General features: G+C 41.7%; 1 protein-coding gene across 8 annotated transcripts in view; it reads left to right on the top strand.

The window, feature by feature from the left end:
- Positions 1-1173: 1173 nt before the first annotated feature.
- Positions 1174-19990, top strand: part of RASGRF2 (Ras protein specific guanine nucleotide releasing factor 2) — a 222075-nt gene continuing 203258 nt past the window's right edge. For 6 of the 8 annotated variants that reach the window (XM_044777914.2, XM_070517862.1, XM_070517861.1 and 3 more), the window contains exon 1: positions 2288-2717. In XM_044777914.2, the coding sequence (XP_044633849.1) occupies positions 2430-2717 (288 nt within the window). In that variant the 5' untranslated portion in view covers positions 2288-2429. Of the gene's footprint in view, positions 1198-2287; positions 2718-19990 lie in introns of those variants that run through there. The other 2 variants (XM_070517863.1, XM_070517864.1) reach the window with 2 other exon arrangements.

Below are 19990 nucleotides of genomic sequence, written 5' to 3'. Positions count from 1 at the left end.
CGAAAAAACACAAGTGGTTAGAAGATTTGAATACTCATCGCAAAACTGTTTTGGTACTGAATTCGCATCCTTAATGGTTTCCGCTCAAAAATGGAGCTCATCAATTACGCAGGTGTCAACTCGCTTGCGGTTTTCAGAGCTGGGATTGGACCACAGAGAAGGAAATAAAAGGCCTCCTGAGGCTACTGCCATCTCCTCTGCATCTAGAAGCTGGCTCAAAAGCTTGTCCGCATTTACTTATTGTCTCTATCCTTGTATCTGCTCTAAAGAACAATGCCAGCTCCCATCTGGGTTAACCCAAATCAGCACAGCACTGTCCCTTAGATATTCAAAAATATGTAAAGAGAAATGGCCGCTGTTCTCACACTGCAATTTCAAATGGCAATTTCCCTATCATATAGCTCTTAATAGGGAAAGTGTTTTTTTTTTTTTTTTTAGGTAAAAAGGAAAAATGCTCAGCTGCTCAGCGAAGCAGAGTTAAAATATTCTGCAAAAACACCACTTACGGAACAGGCAGAAGCCCAGGGCTACCACTTTATGAACACACAACTAGCGGGACAAGACAGGTGTATTGTCGCCGATTCATGGCCCAGAAAAGGATTTTATTATTATTTTTTATTTTTAACAGTAAACAGTTTATGGCAAACCACTTTTATAAGTGACTAAGGGGAATTAAAAAAAACCCGTAGACAGCATTATCAGAACCGGGCACTCCCTGGGGATTTCACGAGCTTTCTCCCACTGCTGTTGGGCACATCAGTTCTCTTCCGCTTACATTTTATAGCAGGGGTCTTGGTTGTCTGGCCGTACCTGCGAGATTTGTTAATCAAATGACTCCCAGTTCCCGCACGGGTATCTGCTGAACCTCTGACAGCATGGCCCTTGGGATAGATTCTGCCCGGGGCAGCCTGTCTCTCTTATTTGGGTATTTTTTCCGGTTGAAAACTCCATGCTTAAAATTAGTTTCTTTTATCTTAATCCTGAAAAATCTCGGTCGTTGAGAGGGAACCAGCAGCATCTTATCCCTTCCTGGGAACGGGGGAACGGCTCTCACTAACCCTCGCCTTGAGCTTTAAATGCAACTGTGCAAGTACGCGCGGAAAAGTCAAGATTGCCGGTTATGCAAAGCCATCCTGGGACTCCACCCACTGCCATGGAAACGCATTCAGGGATGGTGTGAGTGCGTGGATGTGGCAGGTGAGTGTGTTGTATGTGTGAGTGGGTTCGTGAAAGTGTAAGAATTTGCATGAATGTGTATTCGTATGTTTGCAAATGCTTGTGTATGAGTCTGTATTTATATATTTGAGTGAATGTGTTTGTGCATTTGTGCTCATGCGTGTATGTGTGTTCTTGTGTGTATGTTTGTGTATGACTATTTGCCTGTGTGAATGTGTTTGACCGTGAATGTGTGAGTATAAATGTGTTGTGTATGGGTGTGTATTTGTGTGTAGTTTGTATGAGTGTTGTTGTGTGCATGTGTCTATGTTGTGTGCTTGTGTGAGTTTGGCTGAGTGTATGGTTTGTGTGTGTAAACGTGTGTTTGGGTGAGCGTATCAGTGTGCGTGCGTAGTTGCCTGTGGAAGTGTGTATTTGTATATGGGTTTGTATTTTTGTGTGTAGGAGTGCACATTGTGGATGTATTTGTATAAATGTGAGCGCAGAATTTTGTGTATAAGCATTGCGTTGTGTGAGTGTATTTGCGTGAATGTATCTGCGTGTATGAGTGTGCGTTTGTGACTGTGTGTATGCATCCTCTTGTCTGTATGAGTGTGAGCGTTGCGCGAGTGTGTATTTGTGCGAATGTGAGCCTGTGTGTGCACTGCCTGTGTGCGGCCGCGCGGTGGGAGCGGCTGGGTGCCGTCGCCGCGCGCCCACCTCCGCGCTCCGGGGCGCAGAGCGGCGGCCGGGCCGGCGGGCGAGGGCGGGCGGCGCGCCGCGGGAGCGGGCTGCGCCGCCGTCACGGCCGCCGCGCCGACTCTGCCCTTTAAGTCGGTCTGAAGCCGATTACAGCTGATCTCCCACGTGACGGTTTACCTTCTGTCTCCCGGAGCGAGTTGCCCGAGGACAGTCCTCATCCGGCAGACGCGCGTCGCGCGCCCCGGCCCGCCGCTGGGGCTCCGGCTCCCGCAACTTTGCGCGAAGCGGCGGCCGGCCCCGCGCCCTCCCCGGCCTCCCTCCACGCGGGCGCCGGGGGCTCCTGGGCTCGGCTCGGCCCGGAGGGCGACGGGCGGGCCGAGCCCGTGCCCTGGCCGCAGCCCGGCGCCCCTCGGACCCCGCAGCGCCGCGCCGCGCCCCGGAGGCCGGCGGGCTGCCCTGGGCGCTGCGTCAGGCCAGGGGGCGCCCTTGGGCCGGCGGCCGCGGCGGGCGCGCCCTCGGGGAGCCGGCCGGGGATGGCGGCGAGGCAGCGCTGAGCCCCCCGCGCCCTCACCATGCAGAAGAGCGTGCGCTACAACGAGGGGCACGCCCTGTACCTGGCCTTCCTGGCCCGCAAGGAGGGCACCAAGCGCGGCTTCCTGAGCAAGAAGGCAGCGGAGGCGAGCCGCTGGCACGAGAAGTGGTTCGCGCTCTACCAGAATGTGCTCTTCTACTTCGAGGGCGAGCAGAGCGGCCGCCCGGCGGGCATGTACCTCCTGGAGGGCTGCAGCTGCGAGCGCGCGCCCGCGCCGCCCAGGGCCGGGGCCGGGCCGGGCAGCGCCCGGGAAGCGCTGGACAAGCAGGTACCACGCGCCCTCCCTCACTCCCCCGTCCCCCTGCCTCCGGCCGCTGCGCTTCTTAGCTGTTCTAACCCCACAGGTCCAGGGCTCGACCGAACGTAGGGACCGTGCTCCGAGATCCGAGATCCCCCTGCGGCCTCAGTGGCAGGACATCTCCACGCGCCTCTGCATCTCCATCCCCTTTCCCCCATCTCCTTGTGATCAGTTGGAATAGGGGCTCGGCTTTATTTCTTTCACGACCGTGAAAGCGATCAGGTCGGGTCGGACCGGGTCGGCTTCATTGCTAACCATCCATTGCTTCTCTAGACCTTGTTTGGAAGGATTTAGTGTGGTGACGTGTGTTGACACCTGTTGGATTTAGATTGGCAAGACGGAACTAACTTATTTGGAAAAGTTTGGTTTCTCCCTTACCCGGCGGGTGCGTGTAGGTTTCTTTGCCTGCTTGCTGTGCACGGAATGAGCGGGGCTCCCGGGACGGACAGGCACTTTCTGTTGGCCGTTTTTAATCTGTCTTTGTGGTTTATGTCAGTTTACCTTGCTAATATTTGACCTGCTGGGTCTAATTAGGAAGGTAAATGTGTATCCATTTCCCTCAGAATTAATATTTGGTGGCCACATTCCTGCTGTGTTTAAACATGTGGGCATTTTTAAAGAACGCTTCTGTGTACTTTTAAATGACTGCTTTGAAAATGAATGTGACCTTTTTACTCCCAGTAATAATTTTATTAGTTTTGCTATGTGCGTACTCAGGGAGGAAAAAACCCTCTAGATTTAGTAACTCCCGCCCCTCATTCCGGCAAACGCGAAATCTGTATTTTTTTCAATCACCATTTGGTTATTAAAGTTAAAGCAGACTAATTTTATGCTCCCAAATGTTCTCACTTCGCTTCTAGATCTCTGCCTTGAAAAAAAGAGGCCGATTGTCTTTGCTGTTGCATAAAAATATTTCACAGCTGAGTTTTCCGTGCAAGTCAGACCAAACAGCTTCTGTTGCAAACCAACGAGGGCGGCTGTGGGAGGCGCTAGCGATGGAACGATGAATAAGACGCCTAAATAACCCCTTGGGGCTTATAAAACAGCGTGTAAAATTAAGAGGAGTTAAAACTAGATCAGCTAGAAGTTTGATTTCTTTTTCACTTTGGTTTCACTATAAATCATTAACAGACAACTGATAAATCTTGGTATAACGCTTGTAGATCTGAAATTTAAAACACGTGCCCTTTGGTTTTTGAGGGTGTGTTGAGGGTCATTTGAAAAACTGATTTCCAATTTTGTAGATATAGATACTGGGAGTATAAGGTTAAGTTTTGCCATGCAGTTTAGAATTTAAATTGAGAGCAGGAGAGGGGTTTTGAGGAAACAGATTTTTTTCAGGATCTATTTTTTTTCCATTTTCTATTGGTGAGATTTTTTTTTAAGTTATGTGTTCCAAAGCCCCACAGAAGTCAAAACTAATCGATTTTTAAGTGTTATTATTTCTACAATAAAATAGGGTATGTGCAATTTCTCTGAATATGTGTCATTGACAATTCCAAATTATTTTTTCTCTTTGTATTTATACTAATATCAGGAGACAACCACTTTTTTTTTGAGCTGGGAGCAGGGAATTGTTACCTGTTGCAACGTATATGGCTGGCTGACCAGTTAACATTATATGACAACCAACATTTTTCTACTTGGAAAATATCCAGACTCTTATCTTCAGGACAGTTTTCTTTAGACCACACTTTCATAGAGAAATGTAACCTCCGAATAGTTTGACTTACGTGCCACTTTCTAATGGAAGTCCTAAACAGGTCATCTTATGAAAAAAATTTTTCTCTGTTTGTCATCATACAAGTTAGGAGTATTTCTCAGTCATTTTATACATCTCTATGAGGTTACAAATTAGAACCTTCGGTGGTGGTAGATAAAACTGAGATGTTGAGAACAAGCATTTTTAAATGGATTAGGAGGTGGATGGGGAAACCTGTCAAATTTTGTCTTTTGTTAGGCACACTTCTGTGACTTGGGTTAGCTCAGCTGACTGATGCTTTTCTCCAGCACTGCCTGTCTGGTGTGTTTGAAGAATTAAGAAGAAACCTCGAAGACAAGATCAAAAAGAAACGTTGTACCTTAAATCTACAGTTTATGCAGTGGGTCCCCTTCCCGAAAATTTGTGTTACTGATGTGCTCAGATCCTATCACCGGAAGTGGTGGACCCATGAAACTGGCTGGGCTGGGGGCGGATGTGAGGCACTGAGCAGGGACCGTCTCGAGGTCTGCTTCTCCACAGATGCTTCTGGGACTTTCCTCATAACTATCTCCAGCAACCTCGTAAACATAGCTGAAGGTCAAGGATTGAAGCAGGACTTAGGGAGGCAGAATAGGTTTCCTCTACCATTTCTGTGTGACTTCTGTAGGCTAATCTCTTAATGTTTCCATTTTTTTTTTCTCTTAATGAAATTTGTTTCTTAATATAGAAAGATTAAGAGTCTGGCTAAGATGATTTCCACGTTCCAATAATGACATCTCCTATTTCTAAGGTTATAACAGACAGTGCGAGCTTTTTGCTGTGTAGAGGATATGAAAGACAATTTCACAAGATTTAGAAGTTAGTAGTCTCTGTAATAAATACTGCATCCGAGAAGCTAAGGACAAGTGGTGATTGAAGTGGACCTCCTGATAAATCAGTTAGGTCAGCAGGTGCCAAACCTATAGCAACATCATTGTCTGGAGGGCGGCGTACTGTAATGTCATTGACAGTTACTATAGTTGATGTAATTCTTATCGTAAGATGCCTATAATCATTCTTGCCAGTTTAAGTTCTACCTCTCCTTCAAATAATCTTAAAATTCCAATAAATTGTGTTTTTAGGTAAGTTATAAGAAGAAAAGAGGCATTGGTTTGCTTCGTCTAAATAATACTTCTAGGGGCTGCCCTGTGGCCAAGTGGTTAAGTTTGTACGCTGTGCTACTGAGGCCCGGGGTTCGCTGGTTTGGATCCTGGGCGCAGATCTAGCACTGCTCATCAAGCCTTGCTGTGGAGACATCCCACAGAGAAGAACTAGAATGACCTGCAACTAGGATATACAACTATGTACTGGGGCTTTGGGGAGAAAAAAAGAGAGGAAGATTGGCAACAGATGTTAGCTCAGGCCCAATCTTCCTTAAAAAAGAAAAGAAATAAAAAGAAGACTAATTCTAGTTGGTTGACAAGAGAAAAAACGTTTTTCTTTGGTTTTACTTCTTTGTCTTAAACTGTTTCCAGTTAAGAAGAAGAAAGAAAGGTGTTTTCCACTTTCCAAATATGCCTAGGTTGAAGGAATATTTGCGTTGATCCATTTTTTCTACAGTGGCCTGAGATTTCACGTTGGTAAATCCTTGGGAGATGGCAAGGCTCTCTTTTCAGCCTTCCATAGTGGCTGCTTCTTAGAGATCATAATTGGTGATACAATCAAAATAAGTTCAGTTAAAAATTTTTTTAAATGGTGTTCCTCTTCTCCAAATGTGAGTTGCTGGTTCTTCTTTCTAAAAAAGCTCCATTTATGGAAAATGAAAAACTTACCTTTCATTCCAGGTGACAGTGTTTACGGGCGAAGGGGATTTGCATTTGGTGGCTACCTTCTGTATGCCCGGTCAGTGTTAGCCTCCTTTATCTCGTCTAATTTGAATCTACTTTGGCTCTTGGAGATCGGTGCTACTTTTTCATTTTCACCTGTGCCAACAGTGAGGCTCAGAGTTCTAGGGAGATGCTCAAAGTCCAGCTCCAGGTATGACGACTGAATAACCGTGAGGAGTGCCTTACTAAGGAGGCCATTTAAGGCCCCTGAGCTTCAGGAAATTTGAAATCTGGGTGGGATGGGGGTTGGGGTTGTAGTGTGTGAATCACTGTTTTGTTTATTCTTATTTCTCTTAGAAAACGGTTTACAGGGCAGTTGCAATTCTTGATAAATACGATTGCAGACCATTACATTTTCAAAGAAAAACGAAATTTATTTTTAAACATTCATTTCCTTCAATAGGGATCTTTAAAAATACTTGTAGTTAGGGTGCAAGGACACACCTCAGCTAGTCTGGTCAGTTTAAGTGGCCGTATCTGTCCTGCCGACTAGCAGGAGAGACGTTTAGGAACAAAGCCATCTTCATCCCTGTTTTCCTGGTAGTGTCAAGTGTTGTGTTCAGCCTGATTTCAGTTGTTTTTTGGGGAAAATATCTCCTTAGTTCTGGAGGTTTGAAGTAGTAGATGATTGTCATATTTGTGCTGAATTAAACATGTTGATTTAATTTTACAGAGGTGAAAGGTTATGGGATTTCCCCTGTCACCTCATTGCTAGTCAGTCATGCTCGCCTCCCTAACTTGACTGCAAGCAGAGGAGTTGGTTCTGGATTGTGGATTTCATTCTAGTTCATCTTTAATTGATGTCCCACAACCAGATCAATATTTTTGTTCAACTTTTGCTCGTTGAACACAAATAAAGGGTAAATGGACTAAAAATATGTGCTAAATCTTATAAAAAGTTTAAAAATATAATTTAAGGAAGAGAAGTGATTTATTCCTTGAACTTTGTAATTGTTCTTCCATTTAAAGTTAATGGAGAAAAATAATTTATGGATTAGAAAAATTTAGTTTAATTTTGGCTACACTAAACCTTACTATTTATATTACTGTACTTATTGTTAAGAATTCAACATAGAAAAATACATCTTTGATGTGACAGATGTAAAAATGCATTTTATTGTGACAAGTATTTTTTCCATGGGTTTTAAAAAATGATACCTAAACGCACTATTAAATGATGGAAAATATTTGTAGTGTGATAGAATAATTTTTTTCCTTTAATTAAAAATTAGAGATATTTTCCTTTCACGGGGTGATGGTAAGTCCTAAAGCATGTGTGATAACCAAATGTTTCTGCTTTCAGCGAGCAAATGCTAATAGTCTGTTAAAACAATTGTTGATATGCTGTTTGTTTAAGGCAGATTATATATTTAAGCTGATTTTGTCCATATTTTTAATTAAACATCCATGCTACAGTCAATATAATTTTAATTTTGTGGAATAGAGGAATATAGTCTTTAAGATTATTTTGTAATGAAATAAGCCAGATTGGCAAAACAATATGGATTTACTCAGGTCTTAAATCCTAATTTTCCCAATTTTAAAGTAACTTTATGTTTTTGTGCCTATTTGTTTGTCCAACAAGAAAGGGATATGTGTGTGTGTGTGTGTGTGTGTTGAGTTTATCTTTTGTCATTAAATATTTGTTGTGCAGTTATATATGTTTGAATTTACAGGTTTTATTTGTATCATTATCATTTCATGAGTTGGAAATCCAATCTGTCTACAATCTGGGGAGTTTTATTTTTCAGGACTAAGGATGTGAAATGCTTCTGTTAAGTTAATCACAGTATAAATTACTCTCTGAAATTAGTTTACCTTAGTTTAAGACTGTATATAATAAAATCTTAGTTAATATTTAAATGAAACTAAAGATGGTATTTGTTAGGTATCAATATAACACTGTGGGAAATGTTTGGTTATCTTATACATTTGGCCATTATTCTAAAAATTAACCATTATTCCAGAATTACTCATTATATTTCCATTGGTGTAATTTTCTAATTTCAGCTGATTGAGAAGTTATGAAACATTATTTTGGCTCCACCCCAGGGTATATTTTAGCATTTTTACCCAAGGATTCAAGTATGATTGTGTGTATATTTAGGGGAAAAAATAGTAGCAAGTTTTTCTTTTTTTTACTTGCCGAAAACATTGGTATCAGTAGGTGGAGCAGAGATGCAGAAGGTACATGTCCTCAGTTTTCCTTTTTGTTGGTACTTGAAAAACTTAGGATTCAATGAAAAATAAGGATTCAAATAATTTTTCCTACAATTCCTCACAGTGAATGCAAAATGCCCCAAATATACTTTTAAGGAGAAGGCAGAAAAAAAGTAACAAGTTTAAATAATATTTCTTTTCTTTTTGAGCTGTAAAGGAAGAAATGAGACAGAAAGTTGGTGAGTCCTATAGAAGTTAACTTACAGCATCAGAGTAGAGTAAGTTATCGAAGTTAGAATTCTCATAAGATCTGAGAAGATACAAATAAAGCGATGTTAAAAAAAGCTATGCTTAAAAATAAAATTTATCGATCTTTTGATGCTTTATTTATTTATTTTTTTCTTTTGTGAGGAAGATTGGCCCTGAGCAAACATCTGTGCCCATCTTCCACTACTTTATGTGGGATGCCGCCATAGCTGGCGTGGCGAGTGGTGCTGGGTTGAGGCCAGGATTCAAACCTGCAAGCCCAGGCTGAAATGAAGCATGCCAACTCAACCACTATGCCACTGGGCCGGCCCTGGTGCTTTATTTTTTAAAATGTAGGCCTCAGTTTCTTTTATTAGCTCTTCCCATCCTTACCAGCATGACATGGCAGAGACCTATGATGACGGAAAGAGCAAGGATCTGAGGGACTCTGGTAACTGGTACTTTGCGTTCTTTTCAGGTTCCTGAAATGTTTTAGTCGTTGTCTGATTTAATCAATGCGTGATTCATTTCCTGAACTGAAGTTATGGGTCCATGCCATTCGTGTGAGTAATGTAAACTGTAGGGTTGGTGCTATCAAATAGAGGGACAATGGGAAGGCGAGGAGGTTTCCTGGGGCTAGTGATGTGGGAATGGGGAGGTGATAACCTGGCCTAGGGCTCATTGTATAGCATTGTAACTCGTCACAGAAGTCATGATACATAGGAATCAGAGGCCGCTCGTGTCCAATATGAATTATCTTTCCTTTAACTTTAAGAATATCACTTTCCAGGTCAGGTTGTAGTACTGTGTGTGGTTCAGTTCAGGGGTTAAACTATGGGGGTTTCAGTCTTGACTCAGCTCCTTACCAGATACTCATCTTGAGCAATTTCTCTTTCTAAGCCTGGACCCCTGCCCCAAGACGGGGATCAGGAGCCCACCTACTTCGCTGGGCTGTCGTGAGATGCACGGGCAATGGTCCCTGCCGAGCTCTTCACACAGGGCCTGGCTCACGAACCGTCGGTGCATTTATCAGCTCGTATTTTTTATTTTTTTAAAGATTTTATTTTTCCTTTTTCTCCCCAAAGCCCCGCAGTGCACAGTTGTATATTTTTAGTTGTGGGTCCTTCCAGCTGTGGCATGTGGGACGCCGCCTCAGCCTGGCCTGACTGACGAGCGGTGCCATGTCTGCGCCCAGGATTCGAACCAGCGAAACCCTGGGTCGCTGAAGTAGAGTGAGCGAACCCAACCACTCGGCCCTGGGGCTGACCCCATCAGCTCGTATTTTTATTACCTCCTCTCTAGTATAATTCTTCTTTGACCTTCTTTTTGTTTTCATTACTAGGGTCACTTAGGAAGTTTTTTCCTTCCTTCCTCTTAAAAAAACACTTTTAATTTAACATGCACAAAATAGAATAGTTCAGGCAACACCAATACCCATCACCAGCTTCAGCGGTCTTCAACCTTCTGCTCTCCTGTTCTCTCTGTTGCCCTGTATGCGTGCTTGCTTTTTTTTGTTTCTAGACTATTTTAAAGAAAGTCCCAGACATCATATTATTTCACTTGTAAATAGGGAAGTTTTTCCTTTTTGGCATCCCTTGTTTGGCGCTGAAGGTTGCGCTACGTGTAGCTCTGAAGAGAATGATCTTGGAAAGAATTTGTAATGTGTTTGTGTTTCGGTGTGTGTTATAATGCTCATCATCCTTTTGTTTCTTTGATATCATTATAAAGGAACGTATATATACATTATAAGTAATTGTAAAGGTGGCAGAATTAGCTTTTAAGTAAGTTCCAGCACGTTAAATCCTAAAGAAAAGAAATCTGTGCTCGGTTGTTTAACCATGATCATGGTGTGAAGGTATTTTCATGATCTGATCTCACTCTAGGGGAAATTATATTATTGATGATTCTCTCACTGAAGAATCTTCTTTTCTTTATTGAAGTCCATTTACCAAATTCTTCCAGCTGTGCAGCTGGAAGAGTCTTATTTAGAGTCAAAAATGAGTGCTTCCTCTCTGATGCCATTAATGCTTCTTGTCACTCTGTATTTTGCATAGTTTTGCAACAGTTGGGACGTCATCCATAAACCAATGTTTCATCCATCTTGCAAAATCAATTTTGAAACCCAGCAGCTAGTCGAAGTTATTTTAAGGCATTTGCTAAGATTTCATTAATCAAGTGTGTAGTGTGCTTTTTCTAGTGTTGCTAAACTTTTCTCGGGGTAATCGGTTTCTGTTGTATGATTATTTGCTTTAAGCCCTTTTGATTGCAGGGGAGAGATATGAACTCAAGTTGTCTTGAATAATGGTCGCTTCTGTGTGTGGCACGGGGCCAGTGGGAATATTGTTAGGCAATATAAGGGTGAGTCTCGCGCTGCCTTTATTGTGACCTACTTATTCTGTTTCCCCTAACTTCAGGCTGCCATGCCCCTCGTGGTCCTGACTCAACATATTGTGGCCCCGTTCTCTTTGTTTTTTCTGCTTCAGTTCTCACTGCAACATCTCTTATTCACTCAGTATATTCAGGCTTGTATCTTGGGAGAGAGAATCTTGGTTCACATTCTGGAGCTAGACAAAACACCCATCTCTGACCAGTCCATGGGCTGGTTGTCACACAGCAGGGGCCATGGGTGAGGGAGTTTCATGGAAAGTTTGGTGGGTGTGGTAGATGTTATTATTGAGATATCTTGTGTATTCATCAAGCTATTAATATTTTCACCATACTGGGGTCTGAGGTCTTCCCTCCCAAGCTGCTGGGTAGTTGCCCTTCCTCTAGAAACGCGTACATTTATATGCACCAAAGACTTGTACAAGAATGTTCATGGCAGTATTATCCACGAAACCTGGATGTCCCATCCCAGCAGCTCTAACTTCACGATTTTTCTAATCACCCCCTAGTCACACCTATACTTTTCATCTGGAAGGGTCAGGTGCACAAGGGACAAGGACACTTTTATAGAACTTAACCAGAGTTAAACTTGAATCCCTGATGCCCTCTTAGCTATGCTGCCACTTGGAGAGTGTGTCAACGAGGCTGGCCTGGAGGTGCTGTTAGGGAAGGAAAAATGCCTCCTGCCCAGCAGAGGTGAAGACAGAACCCTCAGTTGTCAGAATAGATCCCTATCATTCCCTATCCTTCCCCCCTTTTGTCCTGATCATTACTCGGGAAGTGGCCACGAAGGGATGGCCCATTTCTGGGAACACCTGCATTCAGTGATCAAATGGCTTCCTAAAGTGTATGGACCAGGAGGGAATGAGGGAGAGAGAGAGCTAGACAGTCAGTCCGTTGTCGAATACTCAGATCAGTTTCACGGGCCACAATGGTGTGGCTGGAAACAGCTGATCAGTAACCTGAAAAAATATCAACAGTGGTGAGGCAGCACTGATAGCCGAGAGGGGTTCAAAGGTCTGATGTAGCCGATCTGCCGGGAGTGGGAGGGGGTAACACACCTGGTGACGTGGCCCCTCCTGTTGTGAGACCAATGGGTCAGCTTTAGGCAGGAGTCACAAGTCTGCCCTGCAGTGGTAGCCTCTGCGTTAGAGACAGAGTCGGGCTCCAACAGCAGCTTGATTTCAGTCGGTCCCAGCAGAGAAGCACCCCTTCCTGTGGGCACCTATGTGAGTGTTCCCCACAGTTCAGTCGGCAGACGTGGTTTGTTCCCAGGTTCCTGTTTCCAAAGAAGGATCTCTTTCGTCTTCAGCGGCATCTGCTTCTGCTTCTGCATGGCTGACACTGTGGCTGAGTAGCCACAGCTTCTTGGTGGATACCACTGGGTTTCACCTTAGCCAAACCATCAGTGAACCAGGCCCAGCCATTTAGGAAATCTGTGAATCGAGGGCCCCGTTGAGTCAGTGTGGCTTTGCTTTAGTTAGTAGGGCAGATAAAGTTGCTTGCAACTTGTTACTTTTTTTTAATGTAAAACTGAGATGCTCCAGGGGCCAGACCAGCTACATTCTTGAATATACCTTTTCCATTTGACTAGCAAGGTTTTGGCCCTTCCTGCCTTGTTAGCTCATAAGTCTGAGTTGATTCATCCTTAAATGGGAATTTCAGGCTGGAGAGTTACAAGGCCTCTATGGGTCAGTTTCAGCAAGGACTCAGCAGTACGCTAATAGTTGTCTGCACGCCTTGTAATTTGTTTGAATGCTGGACATTGTGTATGAAAAATCAAAGCGATAACTTGAGGCTCTGCATGATTTTATTTTCCCTCAGAGATTTGCTTTCTTGCAGGCATTGGTGTGGAGTTATGTTATTTTAGTCCATTCTGGGATTGAGCAGGTGAAAGCTAGGTTTTGGGCTTTGTGAGAACTTGCCTATTTCCAGCTTGCCCTAATTTCTAAAGTATAGCCTTTCCAGGGTCTTATCTGGAAATCTGGGTGTTTGCACAACTCCCTCCTCCTTGGCCTCCCCCCAACCCCCTCAGACTGCCAAAAACTCAACGCTGGTTTCCAGCCTCTTAGCTGCTGCTTTCTGCTTGGCCTGTTAGCCTCTTGGCTCTGTACCACCTAGAAACTGGCAAATTCCTTGAGAGAAACAGCTTCAAAGACTATCAAACTCACTAGTTTATGTCCTTTCTCTAAGATGTCTTTACTTCTTAGGTCCTGGCTGTCTTGTTAGCTCACTGAGACTTTCAAATGGATTATTTTGTGTGTGTGTCCAGCTTTTCAAATTGTTCTTAGTGTATACAAGGTGGGAGGGAGGTCCGTAACAAGCTACTTGGCCATCACTACTCAGCAGTGAGTTTTTTTTTTTTTTTTGAGGAAGATTTGGCCCTGAGCTAACATCTGCTGCCAATCCTCCTCTTTTTGCTGAGGAAGATTGGCCCTGAGCTAACATATGTGCCCACCTTCCTCTACTTTATATGTGGGACGCCTTCGACAGCATGGCTTGATAAGCGATGCGTGGGTCTGTGCCCAGGATCCCAACTGGTGAACCCTGGGCCGCTAAAGCGGAGTGCAAGAACCGCTATGCCACGGGGCCAGCCCCAGCAGTGAGTTTTAATAGTGAGTCTAAAAATGAGTGAAACTCCTTTCAAAACAGTGGAGGTGTTATTTTTTTCTGGAAATTTATCTGTGAATTACTACTAATTCAGTAATGATAAACTACTAAGAAATCAAATCACAGCTAATCCTTATTTTATCAATTTAATTCTGAACATCTTTGAATGTGGTGTTTTTGAACAAAATAAGACAAAAATATTTTGTAGTCATAAGATTTTTTTACAGATGTTTATCTTTATCCTACTACTGAGTGGTGAGGTATATATTTTGAGAGTACCGAGGTGTAAGTCCCATTTTATTCCTTACACAGTGGATTTAATTTAAACTTTCTTAGATAGTTTTCTCATAACTGATGTCTGCCTGTCTGTCTGTCTATGTATCTGTCTATCTATCAATCAAAGCTACCATCAATCTATCATCTATCTATCTTAGTTGATAAGCATTTAATTTAAAGCAATCATCTTTCTCCAAGCGTAAGTCAGCCCTTTCTTCTTAGAAAGTAAAACAAAATAAAATAAGACTGTTTCATTTAGGATACTAACTTGTTAGTTTTTTATGAACATTGTTTTGTATTATACAATTGTAAGAGCTACTGTTTATTGAGTGCTAATTTTGGGTTCAAGAGCCAGGCACATCACATGTATTAGCTCTTTTAATCTTTGCAATCATCCTGGGATGACAGAGTCCTCTTTATTCTGCAGATAGGGATCCCGTGGCTTAGCATGGTTTAGTAATTCACCCAAGGCAAACCTTAATAGGCGGCAAACTTGGTTAATAGAGCCTAATTTAGTAACTTAATGTTTGTTGAGCTTGGCCCTCAGCTGGGAGCTAGAAATGTATAATCTGGAAGGGAAATGTTTTGTCTTCAGTCTCGTTCTTCTCTGTCTTGGTACGTTCACAGTTTGAGTGGAAAACTTCTCAGTTCATTTGGCCACATTCATAAAGCCCATAAGTCTGGTTATTGTTTCCTCCCCAGATTCATGAAAGTAAGTCAACAAAGCAAAGCTATGGGCCCATATTTATGTAAGGGAAGCACTAGAACCAGTTTACATACCCTCTGTAATCTCTGTGTGCTTGGCGCTGTGCTGGGGGCCCGAGAGCTGGGACGTGGTGGGGAGAGGAGTGTTGGGGCACAGATCAGTCTGCCTCCAGAGCATCCTCGTCTTTCTCTTGTGCTGCTGACTTCCAGCACGGGCTTTCTTCTTGGTGTCTGCCCAGCACCACGAGGGGTCCAGCACTGAAGATGTAGAAGACACAGCCCTCCCTGCGGTTCCAGACCTTTTCTATGCTATGGCTCTTTACTCTGAGAAGATTTCTTATATTTTGATGTGAGTCCACATCCTTAGTGCCTTGATTTATGCTACCACATTTTGGCCACTAGGTCTAACTAGGTTATAGTCTTCCCTGACCCAGAGCAGCAAATACATTGTCTGAAACATTGGGCAACTGAGAATGATACTTGCAACCTGAACCATCAACATAAATGTAATTGACTGAGAAGGGGCATTTATATGTGCAGACAATCTTTCTGTTCTCGGCCAAAGTATCTTCTCGTATGTGTTTTGTTGGCAAGTTTCACTTGCTATCTCTGGAATTGTGCCGTCAAATGGTTGAACAGTAGCATCCTGTGATTGTAGTGCCTTAGCTGTCATTTTCACCTGTGAATGTTATTATAAAAGTTCATTTGCAGCATGCCAGTTTGAGCTGAGACCATCTTCCCTCCTGCTCACCTGTGAATGTCGTTGTCTGATAGCACTGAAGGTGCAGTGGCGTTCCATCTGGTTGAATGGTACAGAGTGCCCAGTGTATTGAGGCAGGGTTCCTGAGTTCAAGTTCTAGGTCCAGGGGCCGGCCCCATGGCCGAGTGGTTAAGTTTGTACACTCCGCTTTGGCGGCCCAGAATTTCGCCGATTTGGATCCTGGGCACAGACCTAGCACCGCTCATCAAGCCACGCTGAGGTGGCGTCCCACATAGCAGAACTAGAAGGACCTACAACTAGAATATACAACTAGGTACTGGGGAGCTTTGGGGAGAAGAAGAAAAAAGAAAAGATTGGCAGCAGATGTTAGCTCAGGGCCAATCTTAAAAAAAGTTCTAGGTCCACCTTTAACAAGCTGTGGCTTCTCAAGCTTAGCCATTTCCTCATCTGGAAAATGGGCATGATAATTCCTACCTTGTAAAGAAAGTGGGGATGTTGGTAATCTATGTGAAAAGTGTTTTGTAAACTAAAATGCTAGAAGAATATTATTTTAAATTCTTCACAATTATATATTTTCCTTTGAGTTAGGGTGATTTAAACAGCAGATCATTTGACAGTTTGCTTACTACACACGTGTATTTTGTCCACTTATGATGCATTTTGAGAACCGGAGAGCTTCCCTGACTAGTTTGTAGGCATCTCTATGAGTCCAAGGTTTTTAAGTTTGTGGGGGAGGAAGAAATTTTCCTCTGCCCTTTTTAGGTTCTTTTGGCTGGTCTAATAATTAAATTGACTTGAGACAGAATAGCAGGAGAAAATTAAACAAAGTTTTGTAACATGTAGACATGGGAGAAACCCAGGAAAACTGAGTAACTTACCAGAATGGCTGAAGCCACCACCTTAAATACCATCTTCAGCTAAAGACAAAGGAGGATGTTGGGGCTAGTGGTTTGGGACTTCAACAAGGAGGAAGGCAATTCATGTGGAGATAGAAAAGCAAGTGTTTGGTGAACAAATGTTTGCCATGCCTTGCAAAGACAATGGGACATGGAGAGGACTTTGATTAAATGGGCCTTGCTAGTTTCCTCTCTGTCTACTGCACCTAGTTTATTTTATTCTATAGTCATCTTGTGGTATTAGCAGCTTCCCAGAGCAGCCCTTCTATCTTAAATTCTTTTAGGCAGTTGGGGGGAGGTCAAAGTTTCTTTCTGAGTATTTTGTTCTTAAAAATAATAAAGCTAAAGAGACACATTTTGGGGTGGCAAATTCTGATCCCTCACAAGTTCTGTGGAGAATATTTAGTGGCTGACAATTTCTTAAGAAATAGCTGGATGGTTGCTTTTACTAAGTACAAGAGAATATTACATAAAAGGATAGATCAATGAAGAGGTTTTTCTTTGTCATTTAAATCCTTTCTGTTGTATAGATTCTTCTGACTGTAATAAATATTAAATATATTAAAGTGAGATTAGTAAGTAATTTTTTCAGAAGAAAAATGCAGCTAAATTGATGTTTGTGCTTTAAAAGTTAGTATTTTTACAGAGTGTTTAAGATGTATATTGAAAAGTAAATAAATCCATAGCTTACTCATTTTTCTCTTTTGGTATAAACTGCCATGTTAAGAGAATTTTTTTTTTTTTGAGGAAGATTAGCCCTGAGCAACATCTGCTGCTAATCCTCCTCTTTCTTTTTTGCTGAGGAAGATGAGCTAACATCTGTGCCCATGTTCCTCTACTTTATATGTGGGATGCCTGTCACAGCGTGGCTTGACAAATGGTGCGTAGGTCTGCACCTGGAATCCAAACTGGCAAATCCTGGGCCGCTGAAGCAGAACATGTGAATTTACCTGCTGTGCCACTGGGCTGGCCCCAACAGAACATTTTTTAAAGCAGTTTTTTATTTATAAAAGTAATGGTTCTGGGGATCTAATGTACAACATGGTGACATATAGTTATAATATAGTTAACAATACTGTATTGTACACTTGAAATTTGCTAGGAGAGTCGACCTTAAATGTTCTCACCACACACACACACACAGTGGAAGTGATGGATTTGTTAACTAACCTTATCATGTTAATCATTTCACAATATATAGTATGTCACATCATCACATTGTACAGTTTAAACTTACACAATGTTATTTTTCAGTTATATCTCAATAAAGCTGGAGGGAAAAAAGGAGATCAGTGAATGGGTATAGATAGTGTATATTTTCCAATTGCACGAATTATTTATAGAAGTGATTGGTTGTATGGCACCATTGTACCCCAAGTGGATACCAGTCAAATACCTGCATCCTATTCCTGTTCTTTGAAAAAATAACTACAGCACTCTGTAATTTCTTGAGCATTTGGTTAGAGACAAAAAATAGAGCTTGTTTGTTTATAAATAAGTGAGCGTAAAGGACTGAAGTTTGAGATCTTGAATTTGTCTTGTTATCTCAGACACAAGCTCATGAATCCAAATGGACCTCTCCCTTAACTAGTGTCTAACCTATTTTTATGCAGTTACAATGGAAATTAAAATAATAATAATTATTAATATTAAAAATTAAATAATATATATGTATAGTTCTATTTAGCTTTCAAAATGCATTCACATATTTTATCCATCTGATTTCTTAATAACTGTATTCTTGTGTTTTCTTTAAATTTATAACTTTTTTAGACACATTATTAAATTTTAAATTTATTCTCAAAAAAGGATAATGTTTATTGTGTGAAATTTGAAAATCACAGTGAACTATAAAATAAGAAAATTAAAATCTCCTGAAATGCTATCCCTCAGAGAAAAGTATGTATTAAATTGTTGGAGGATTTCCTTCAAGGTTTTTTTCTGTGTATGCATATGATAGATAAATAGACATTTTTAAAGGGGGCACACTTAGGATCATATTGTGTGTAGAGTTTTGGATCTTCATTTTTTTATTGAACATTATATTCTGAGCATTTTGTCAGTAAATATTCTTTGAAAATGTTATTTTTAATGGCTGTACAGCATTCTTTCTACCACACAGATGAGCAATAACCATTCTCCTCCTGTTGGATATTTGGGTTGTTTTAATATTATAAAGTTTTGCTTTGCTGTTGTAAGTGACACTGCAGTGCCATCAGGATGATGTGTGTGACTGAATTGTGAGGGCACATTGAGGCACATGCAAATAAGTAAACAAACAAGCAGGAAGTGAGAGGCACCCTTTTAGCCATTTTATTGTGGGAAAGGGGTATTTTCCCCAACTTCTCCACCTTAATTAAAAACTGTTCTCTCTAATCAACAACTCATTTCAAGGTAGTTTTGTAACTGGTTGAAAACACAACATAAAACATAGATTTCTGAAATGAAAGTACAATCTCATCTGTGAATAAAATACAGAAATAAATATGGCCAAATATGGTAATCTAATTTCTGGAAATAAAACCAGACTATGAATGCTTTTTGGTGGAATTTACTCTCCCTAGGGGTGATATTTGTCATGCTTAGAGTGCCTGCGACCCTGATCAATGAGCTCCATTTGAATTGCCAAAGTAGAAATGCCTAAATTTACCATATTCCAGTGATTTTAAGTATACTTGGATTACAGTGTTTTACATTTTCAGAAATTAGGATGTGTTTTCAATCAATGTGCACATATGATTGATATGTTAATTCTTTTCCTGTAAACTTTTGCTGACTTATGTTGCATTTTACGTACCATCACAGAAACAGAAAAGTAGTAGCTTCCAGACTAAGATATGTGCCATTTATTTGTGTTTTCAAAGCTCTTTGCTGTGTATGTATTTGTAAGAGCATAGAGATATATCAATGTCTATATTGCGTCATATACTATGGGCCTTTGACCTTTGGTAATAACTAAGTATAAGGATAAGGACTATCAAGACCATGTGAGAAAGAAGAAAATTCAGTGCTTGGCTTTTGAAGTGCTTGTTCTGAAAAACCTGCTTGGAAAGATGGCAGATGTTAGTACCAGCCGATCTTTACCTTGGTTGGTTTTGATCTCTTCCTGCAGCCCCCTTGGGCCACAAGATCTTTGGTCACTAAAATTCAAGATGCTGCTTCTTCATACAACTGCAACATGATCTACTTTTTGGCAGTAGGTTTTCATTTTTCATAATCTTCCGTTGTGGTTAGAGAATGGCGAATTTAGCTGTTTCGTAATTTTAGCCCATCCTTAAATTTGATTGTGTTGCCTTTTGTGATTTAAAAAGACCAAAACAAAACAATTAAACTCTCCTGAGTTATGATGCTCATTCTTTCCTACCTTTAATGTTGCTAACAGCTGCCTTGCCTCCTTGGGTTTATTGTTATCCTTTCCACTGGGAACATTGTGTCCCTGGGCCCCACCAGCCCTCCCTGTCATGGCTCTCCCTGTGGCTTTTGATAAAGAGAGTAATTTCGGCCACAGATAGGACTCCCAAAAGAATACTACTGAACTTCTTATGTCGTCTTCTATTTTAAAACTTATGCCCCGCTGTGCATTTCAATAAATAGGCTTTCTAGCTTTGATGTTTAGACAAAACATTTTATTTGAAGATTATTTTAGGGTCCTGGAAGGCAGGTTTATTTGGAGACTC

This window comes from Equus asinus, chromosome 9 (genome assembly GCF_041296235.1).
Source record: "Equus asinus isolate D_3611 breed Donkey chromosome 9, EquAss-T2T_v2, whole genome shotgun sequence".
Lineage (NCBI taxonomy): Eukaryota > Metazoa > Chordata > Mammalia > Perissodactyla > Equidae > Equus > Equus asinus.
Note: the sequence above shows the minus strand (reverse complement) of the source record. Positions and strands in the feature narration are given on the sequence as shown.